Here is a 10,167-nt window from a genome sequence, read left to right as displayed (position 1 = left end):
CACTTCCCTATCCCCATCCCCTTTTCCCTGGAGACCCTGTCTCTCAATTCAAAGTGGGAGGACCTTTGGAGACATCCGGACCGCACTGGTGACCTCGGGGCAGGCTCTCCTGAGTCTTTGGGCCTCAGTTTCCTCATCTGCAAAACGGGGACAATGTGACCGAAAGGCCACGATGTGACTCTTCTGTGAGTGTAATCTTCCTCGGCGGTCATGTGAACATAAAGGAGATGACTCACTTAAAGCACCATGCACAGAGTCGGGTGCTTAGTAGAAAATCCAATCAACTCCTGGGGTTTTTAGGACTTGGGGCTCCCCGTGGTGAGGCCAATCGTAAATCGTCCTCCAACTCTCTCTTCCCACCCCTAGCTGCTCCCTGTCATCCTTCTGGAGCTCTCCCAGGCCTCAGCTCTGCCCAAGAACCAAGCCGCCAGCAGGCTTTAGCGTCTGGAAACGAGGAGCCTTCCCGGAGAGCCTGACCGGATAGCCCAGAGCTGCCAGCAAAGTGCGGGGGAGGAAGGGGCGGCACTTTGAGGCCTCGGCCACACCCCTGAAGCTTTGGGAAGTCTCCTGCACCAACGGGCTCAAGGGATCACATCAGGGGTGCAACTCTCCGCCAGAATTCACCGAGATAATGCCTAAGGCTGAACTACAACTTTCGAAATGTAATACATTTGTGCCATCTTCTTATTTCTTCCGGTGATTATCATAAACTCCATCCTCACATTAGGATTGAGGGCAGGGGAGCTTTTGGAAAATACTGATACCTGAGTCCTATCCCAGGGATTCTGATTTAATTTATCTAGGATTGGGCTGGACATTGGTAGTGTTTAAAAACATCCCCCAGGTGACCTTAACGCGCATCAGAATTCTCCGGAGGGCTTGTTAAAATGCAGATTGCTGGGCTCCACCCCCAGAGGGTCTGATTCAGTAGATCAGGGGAGGTGGCCAAGAATCTGCCCTTCTCATGAGCTCTGGGGCCGCGCTGATGCTGCCGGGCTGGAGGGGCAAACTCGAAGAACTTCTGCTCTAAGGTATGGTATAGGGCCTGAGAATCACCTGGTTTTGAGTGTGTGTGAGTGAGTGTGTGAGTGTGAGTGTGTGTGTGTGTGTGAGTGTGTGTGTGGTGGGGGATGCAGATTCCCTGGCATTATCTCCAGTGATGCTGATTGCATAGGATCCACGAATATAATTTTAATAAGCAGCCCATATGATATTGATTTAGGTAGACCAAGGGCCACACTTTGAGAAACGCATGGTGTAGATCAAACAGGTGTCCTACCACTGAACATGGTTATGACCAGGGTGAGGCACATGGGGCGCCTGGGTGCAAAATTTAAGAGGGTCAGATCAAGTAAATACGTTCTAGCAGCCCTCTTGCCTCACCCTAGCCCCGGTGGTGCCATTCAGTCCAGCATGGCTGCCACGGGAGGGAGAAAAGGTTGGTAAATAAAGGGTTTATTTACCCAAGGCAGCAACCCCCTCACAGTATGTAGATGTCACGAGCTTCCCCCCCCAGTTTTGGTGGCAGGTCCCAGTTTTCTTAGAAAGCAACCTATTTATCCAATGTTAAGATTAAACAGCTTTTACATTCATCTCAGTTAATCCCATTCATGATCTCATCTAAATGCTCAGGGCCAACGTACAAGCTAGTTATGATTATGTCCATTTTCTAGATCAGGAGAATGAAGTTTATTGAGGTTAAGTAACATGCCCTGGATCACAAGGTTAGCAAGTACGAGAGCTGGGAGCCAGACCCAAGACATTTGACTACATAGCCTATGTGCTATAACCCCATGTGGTTCCCATCCATGTTCTCTTGTCCAACTTCCTTCCCAGCACCAGGGGAAGCCGATCTGGTCTTGGACCTTTGATGGCATGCCATTTTCACTCCTGCTCATGCAGCTCAATCCCCTGTCTGTAGGGCCTCCAGCCCTTTAAAAAGCCACGCCCCACTTAACCTTCAAACCACAGTTGGAATCCCACCTCTCCCTAAACATTTCTCCTGAGGACTCCTCCCAGCATGGACCCCTCCCATGGTAGCCCTCACCCCAGTGGCCTTACCCTCCAGCCTTGCAGATTCCGCATTACAGTGTAAGCTCCGTGGGGCAGGGACCTGGAACTGCTGGGTTCACCGATCCAGCACCATCCCTACTCCCAAGGCAGTGCCTGGCAGGCTGTGAGCATTTAATAAATAATGTGTTCATGAAATGGACTAAGATTTATCAATTCCTTACTGGGTGAAACAGATAAAATCAAGTTTCTGGACCCATGGACCTGTGGGGCAGGCTCCCAGGGAATTTCTGCCCAGATCAGCCTGCTGCTTAGGCTGTCGTCCCCATTCTCTCAGTCTCTCCATCACCTAAACCTAATCAGGCACTCAATAAACACAGACTTGAAATTGAATTGGATACTACAGTCTCAGGTGAGCAGGACTTATTTTTGTCACCATGTCTCCATCACTGCTAAAACCAGCCCCGGGTACTCAGAGAATGCCCCCCCTGGGTTGTATTTTCAGAGGCAGCACCCCCAAGCCCTGGTCTGCCTTTCCTTTGCTCAGTGCCCCCGAAAGCATAGCCCACAACTCCCAGTCCCTAGGGGCGCTGTGTCTCTAGCACAGACTGCCCTTCAGCGGTTGCCTTTCATGTTAGATGCTGAGGCCCAGGGCACACAGCCAACTTCTGATGAATACCAAAGAGGAGAAAAAGAGGCTCTAGTGCCATCAAAATAACACCTTTACCAAGACAGCCGGCGAGCACCAGAGTAAGAAACCTTGAATCCCAGGATTCCGGCCTCTTCTGGAATTTTCTATGTACCTATTTTTCCCTTTCATCATTGCCTTCTTTTTTGTCACTCTGACCTCAATAGTTCATAAGCTCATGAATTCTTTGCCAGCAGCTCATCTAAAAATCTTCTTATCTTGGCTACTCAGAAGGAAAGAAAAATAGTATTATTTGTGATGTTTCTTTTGGAGGAGTTGGAGATGGGAAAGAATGCTAGGGTCTTGAGTTAAGGAGAGGGTGAAGAATACTGAGGGAAAAAAGACTGTATTCTCTTGATATATTTTTTAAGACAACAATGTTCCACTGGCTACGGACTTTGTTCTGAAGTTGTCTGTAGTAACTAAAACCTAGAGGAAGCCCAAGAAGCTCATGGCTTAGTGAAGTGGATTCAACCTCAGAATCTTGCAGGGTCAAGGGTTGGGGGAGGTTAGGAAGGGTGTGTGTGTGTGTGTGAAAATTGCCAAGGCCTCAATTTGACCCCCAGAGTTTTGGTTCAACAGGTCTGGGATGGGGCCTGGGCATCTGTATTCTAAATAAGCTCCTCTGGAAATTTGGGAGCAAGCCAGGTTTAATAACCCCTGAGCAGGTGGCCTGAGGTGAACAGAGGGGAGACATGGTCCATTCAACAGGCCAGTGGCCATTAAAATTGTTGCTATGGTCTTAAAAAACTAAAAATAGAGTTACCATATGATACAGCGATCCCACTCCTGGGCATATATCCTGAGAAAACCATAATTCGAAAAGATACATGCACCCCAATGTTCACAGCAGCACTATTTGTGATAGTCAAGACATGAAAACAAGCTAAATGTCCATTGACAGATGAATGGATAAAGAAGATGTGGTACATATACACAATGGAGTACTACTCAGCCATAGAAAGAATGAAATATTGCAATTTGCAGCAACATGGATGGACCTAGAGATTATCATACTGAATGAAATAAGTCAGACAAAGACAAGTATCATATGATATCACTTATATGTGAAACCAAAAAAGGATACAAATGAACTTACTTACAAAACAGAAATAGACTAACAGACATAGCAAAAAAACTTATGATTACCAAAGGGGAAAGGGGGGGAAGGGATAAATTAGGGGTTTAGGATTAAAATTACACACTACTATATATAAAACAGATAACCAACAAGGTCCTACTGTATAGCACAGGGACCTCTACTCAATATCTTGTAGTAGCCTGTAGTAGGGAGGGAATCTGAAAAAGAATTACTTGGCTGTGAGCCTGGGACTGGCACAACATTGTAAATCAACTATATTTCAATAAAAAATTAAAAAGAAGTAAACCCTAAAAAAAAATTGTCGCTAAGGCTTTTGAAGAGAAGGTTTGTAGGGGTGGGATCAGAGGTTCTAGAAGGGAAAAGAAAGCCTAGATGGGTTTCATGCAGGGTCAAGAGAACAAGTCAGCTCAGGAAGGTTGTTGGGCCCAGATTCAAGAAGGACATACATGGGTGGGGCCTTTCTGAAATGCTGAAGAGAGAGCTGCTGATGAGGGTGACCACCCAGAGCGGAAAGGGAGTCTCGTGGGGGAGGGGCTAGGGGCTAACGAGGATGGTGGGGTATGTGGGAGAGCCTGGTTTGTTCAGGATTCTGAGGAACTGAATTCTAGTCCTGAATCTGCCAAGAGCTCACAGCAGGACCCTGGTTCTGGTCTGTCAAGTTCTGGCTCTCAGTGTCTTCATCTGTAAAGTGGGTGGGTGTGGATCTGAGGGTCTATTTCAGGGGTTGGCAAACCTTTTCTGTAAAGGGCCAGGTAGTAAATAGGCTTTATGGGCCATACAATTTCTGTTGCAACTACTCAACTCTGCCATTGCAGTGAGTAAGCAACCACAGACAACACATACATGACAGAGCTGGCTGTGTTCCAAGAAAACTTTATTCACGAAATCAGATGGTGGGTCACAGTTGGCCAACCCTGGGTCTGTTTGATTCCTTCCTACTCTGAAATTCTTTGATTCTATCAAAATAGTCAGCTGCCTGGGGGCTTAGGGTGGGTCTAGTGTGCAGATCAGGGAAGATGGGATGAAGCACATGAAGGTCCTAGTGATGGGCACGGAAAGCTTTGGAGAGATTAGAAAATAGGACCCTTCCAAAAAGAAGTCATGGTTGGATTTGGGGAATATTGAGCCACAGGCATACTCAGAGGCACAACCTTCAAGGATAAAACCCAAACCTGGCCATGGGTGTGTAACTGATAAAATGTCATCTATTAATAGCATTTTTTCATCCAACAATCCTTTAGGGAGCACCCATATTGCAGGTATGCTTCCAGGAGCTGGAGATGGAGTGGAGAACAGGATGCATCCATGTTCTCATAGAGCTAACAGTCTAACAGGGAGACAGATAAGAAACCCATAAACTAACAAGTAATAAAGCAATTACAAACTGTGATCAGTGCCAGGGTGCTGGGATAGAGAATAAACAGGGTTGATATAGGTTGGTGGGAAGGCCTCTCTGAGGAGGTGACAAAACCTTGAATATGTGAAGGAATTGGCCATATGTGAATGTGTGTGTATAAAGATGGATGTTCTAGGTGGCAGTAACAGACTGTGCAAAGGCCCTGAGGCAGAAAAGACCTTAACAGCTCAACCAAGGGCTTTCACACACATCATGTCCTAGTTGGCCCTCCAGGACAGATGGGGCGGCCAGGACATGTGTGAGGAAGGATCACTGTGGTTGGCTGGATAATGGCCCCCAAAGATATCCAGTTGGTTCCCTATGAATACTGATAGCAAAAGAAAGTCTGCAGATGTGGCCCAGCTAAGGATCTTGAGAAGATTAGCCTGGATTATCCAGGTAAGCCCTAAATGCAATCACAAGGGTCCTTATAAGAGGGAAGCAGAGGGAGATTCAACACAGGTGATATAGAAGCAAGATGCTCTGCTGCTGGGTTGAAGAGGAAAGAAGGGGCCACAAGCCAAGGAATGCAAGGGATGCAGATTTAGAAGCTGGAAAAGATGAGGAAATGGATTCTTCCCTCAGAACCTCCAGAAGAAAACAGCCTTGCTGACACCTTGATTTTGGCCTGGTGAAACTGACTTTGGACTACTGACCTCTAGAACTGTATGAGAATAAATGTGTGTTGTTTTAACCCACCAAGTCTGTGGCCATTTGTCACAGCAGCCACAGGAGACTAAGCCAGGGTATCGACAGGGTCGCTGCAGGTGAGGTTGGAGACATGGGGGTGGAGAATGTGAATCAAGTATTAAAGCTGGGAATGAGGGCATTCACAGGGCTCTGGAATTCATCTTGGATGCCTAAACTGCCTTGTTCCTGAGGTCCAAGCATCACTTGTTGATATGGGCTGAACTGTGTCCACCTCAAATTCCTATGTTGAAGCCTTAACCCCCAGAACCTCAGAATGTAACTGTATTAAAATGAGGCCATTAGGGTGGGCCCTAATTCAGTATGATTGGTGTCCTTATAAGAAGGGAGACTGGGACACACAAAGAGACACAGAGGGGCAACCATGTAAAAGATGCAGCAAGAGGGCAGCAGTCTGTAAGCCAAGGAGAGAGGCCTCAGAAAACACCAAACTCGCTGACACTTGGATCTTGGACTTCCAGCTTCCAGCACTGTGAGAAAATAAATTTCTTTTGTACAAGCTGCCTTTTTTATTACGGAAGCCCCAGCAGACTAATATGCCTGTGGCTTGCCTTAAATTTTGCCCTGCCCTTGAGGTTTTAGTCTGTGGTAGAGGGGCTTCTATGGGAAGCTCACACTCTTTAGAGTGTGATGGTTTTCTGTTCATTTCCTAGGGACAATAGTTGATGAGTTAAAGCCATTTGTAAGCTGTCCCATGTAGAAGTCAGAAGTTTGGGCTTTGGAGACACAGGCTGACTAAGAGCTGGATTCCAGCTCCACCTTCGAGCTGCGTGACCTTGAACAAAGGACAGTTGTCCCTTGGTATCCATGGGGAATTGGTTCCAGGACCTCCACAGGTACCAGAATGCTCAAGTCCCTTAAGTAAAATGGCATGGTACAGTTGGTGCTCTGTATTCGCAGGTTCTGCATCTGCAGATTCAACCAACTGTGGATGTGGACCCCACGGATATGGAGGATGACTGTATTCCGATGGTCATGCCTCACTTCTCTCACCGGGAAAATGGGGATAATAACAGTACCTATGTCAGAGGGTGTGGCTGACACAGTACCTATGTCAGAGGGTGTGTAATGGCCCCCCAAAATGTCCACATCCTAATCCCCAGAACCTGTCAATGTTATCTGATGAAACAGAGTTTGTACATGTGATTAAGCTAAGGATTTTGAGTAGGGAAGACTGTCTTGAATTATCCAGGTGGGCCCCAAATGAGATCACAAGCCAAGTTAGAAGAAGGAGGCAAGAAGGTCAAAGGAGGGAGTAGATATGACAACAGAAGCAAGTTGGACTAATGCAGGAAAGGGGCCAGGAGCCAAGGCACACAGGTGGCCTCCAGACGCTGGAAAAGGCAAGGAAGTAGATTCTCCCCTGGAGCCTCCAGAAGGAACCAGCCCTGCCGACACTTTAACTTTAGCCCTAGTGAAACTGATTTCATACTTGTGACCCCCAGACTGTAAGATAATCAGTTTGTGTTGTTCTGAGCCTGCACATTTGTGGCAGTTTTTTTCTTTTTAATTAAAATTTAAAATAAAAAATTTTTAAAGTCTTTATTGAATTTGTTACAATATTTCTTCTGTTTTATGCTTTGGTTTTTTGGCCGCGAGGCATGTGGGATCTTAGCTCCCCAACCAGGGATTGAACCCGCACCCTCTGCATTAGAAGGTGAAGTCTTAACCGCTGGACCGCCAGGGAATTCCCTGTGGCAGTTTTTTTACAGCAGCCACATGGGAAACTAACACAGAGGGTTATTGTAAGAACTGGATGGGATGAGGTGCATGTAGCCTGGTGCCTGGTACCAGGAAAGTGCTCATAAGGCGGTAGCTGTCATCATCATCATCACCAACGTTGTTGTTAGCATCAGTCAACCTTCTCTCTGCCAGATGGAAGAAAAGGCCTTGCTACACAGAGCAACGCTTCCGTCTTCTCTTTTCAAATCAAAGCAAATCTCTGCAGTTGCTATGCCTTTCCTTTATAAATTGCGTGGCTCCGACTTTTCATGTTTGTTATTTGTTGAGTCTTTCTTTGGCTGGAGAGGAATTTAGATATTTGACTGTGGTTTGGGAGGCTCATAATTTCAGAGAAACAGGGAGTGAAGGACGAGCAGCAGCACTGATAGTAGACAATATCCAGTGCTGGTTTCTATAGCAATATTCACTGTAATCTCACTGTAGTTGTGATACCAAAGCTAGGAAGATGATGGCAGAGGTCAGAGGTGGCCGTGGCTGGTTACTATAGTGACAGCCCAACTGTGCAAAGTATGGTGGGCTTGCCTGAGGGGGTGGTTCCTGCAGACAGCCCGGAGTAGGAGGCGGCAACGGTGTGGGCTAGGTCAGCACTTCCCGAATATTAATGTGCGTACAAATAGTCTGGAATCTTTTTAAAATGCAGATTCTGATTCAGTGGGTCTGGGGTAGGGCCCGAGACTCAGCATTTCTATCTAACTCCCTGGCAATGATGCAGCTGCCAATCTATTGACCACATTTAAATAACGAGGCCCTGGGAAGTATTATGACTCAAGCCAGAAACCAGGGACGGTGAATTCGGTTATCATGTTTAAGGGGGAGAAGGTGAGGCAAGGAGGGAGAGAGCTGCAAAGAGGGGCGAGAGGCCCAGGAGACAACGGAAGGGAAGAAGGAGCTTGTTTGTACCTGGACCTCCTGATTAAACCTGGGGCCTCTGTCAGATTGGCTGAACCTAGGTCACAAGACTGCACCAAGCTGTAGGGGAGGCTGGGAGAAAAAGTGTTTGGTGATTTCAGCTTTTATTGGGGGAGGTGGGTTCTGCCTTCCACCAGGATTCTCCTTTAGTTTTCCAGTAATCTTATGAAACATCACATCCCAGTCTTAGGGAGTTTGTTATGAACTAAGCTCCCATCCCATTGTCTGATAGGTGTTTTGTATTCATGACAGTGTTTAGCATCATCCCGGGAATGTAAATGCTTAAAAAATACGCTTTGTGATAGTTGATTTTATGTGTCAACTTGGTTAGGCCACAGCTACCCAGATATATGGTCAAACATATATTACCCAGATATGTAGTCTGGATGTTGCTGGGTGTTGAAAGTATTTTTTAGATGAGATTAACAATTAAATCAGTGGACTTTGAGTAAAGCAATTTGTCCTCCATAAGGTGGGTAGGGCTCATCCAATCAATTAGAGGCCTGAAGAGAAAAAAAGACTGGTCTCCTCCGAGAAACAGGGAAACTGCCAGCTCACTGCCTTCAGATCTGAGCTGCAACGTTGACTCTTTCCTGGATCATACACACAACCTAGTGGTTCTGTTTCTCTGGAAAACCCTACCTAATACAAACCTGCAACGGGTGCCACGGGACTTAATTATTTGCAGTGATGCAGCCTCCTCTTTCTACGATGATCCCACCCCCTTCCGCATCATGCACAATTGGCAGGGGCAGGGAGGAAGCCTGGGGGCCGGATCACACAGAGGACCACTTCCCAGTATCCCAACTGTGCAGACACATCCCTTGGGAACTGAGACAAAGGCATCATGGGTAGAGTACGGTCAGTGCTTTTAGGGAAGGGTAAGCCATGCTATACCAAAGGACAAGTCCCTTGATGTGTGGAAGTCCACCCCACCAACGGGTGATTATATAAATCCCCTGAAATGGGACAAGTGCCAAGGGGTACTGGTGAGGAGGTGATTTCTCCTAATAGTGCCAGCAGGTGCATGTGGCTGACCACCCAGCCTTCTTTGGCTTTCCTGTCACACATTCTGAAGAAGGTGATTTAGAGGGGGCTGCGGGGTCCACGAATGGAGCGCGGAGGTGCAAGCAGAGCAAAAATGATATACAAATAGTAACAGTCTCCTCGCTGCGGACAAATAGCTGCACATCCGCCAGCCTTCATCTTCCCTCCCACCCTGAAGAGGAAGGTCTCTTCCTCCACACCCCACACCCCGCCCCCCCCACCACTTCCCTGGGCACTGGCTCCATCACTGCTCTCCCGGCTGTCCCATAACTCAACCTCCACTTCCTCTCTGGACTTTCCCATCAGCATTTAAACACGCAACATGCTCCCGTCTCTCACAATTTGAATAGGAGTGGAGCAAAACTGATGGAGAGTAAGAATTCACAGTCCTCCTGGAATTTCAGTCTAGGTACTCCATCTAGTTTTCCATCTTCAGCAGGGGGAGCTCAAAATCACCCGGGGGGGGCTTGCCTGGTGGCGCAATGGTTGAGAGTCCGCCTGCCGATGCAGGGGACGCGGGATCGTGCCCCGGTCCGGGAAGATCCCACATGCCGCGGAGCGGCT

The 10,167-nt window shown here is 47.4% G+C and overlaps 1 protein-coding gene across 2 annotated transcripts in view; it reads right to left on the bottom strand.

Annotated features, from left to right (window-relative positions):
- ABTB3 (ankyrin repeat and BTB domain containing 3) overlaps window positions 1-10,167 on the bottom strand; it is a 122,192-nt gene that overhangs the window by 73,861 nt on the left and 38,164 nt on the right. Inside the window, exon 1 of one of the 2 annotated variants that reach the window (XM_007466190.1) lies at window positions 4-137. The exons of the other annotated variant lie outside the window; for it this stretch is intronic. Coding sequence (XP_007466252.1) covers window positions 4-137 — 134 coding nt within the window. Of the gene's footprint in view, window positions 1-3; window positions 138-10,167 lie in introns of those variants that run through there. 2 annotated transcript variants of the gene reach the window in all.

Source organism: Lipotes vexillifer, unplaced genomic scaffold, assembly GCF_000442215.2.
Source record: "Lipotes vexillifer unplaced genomic scaffold, Lipotes_vexillifer_v1.1 scaffold2136, whole genome shotgun sequence".
Classification (NCBI taxonomy): Eukaryota; Metazoa; Chordata; class Mammalia; order Artiodactyla; family Lipotidae; genus Lipotes; species Lipotes vexillifer.
This window is presented reverse-complemented; position numbering and strand designations above follow the sequence as displayed.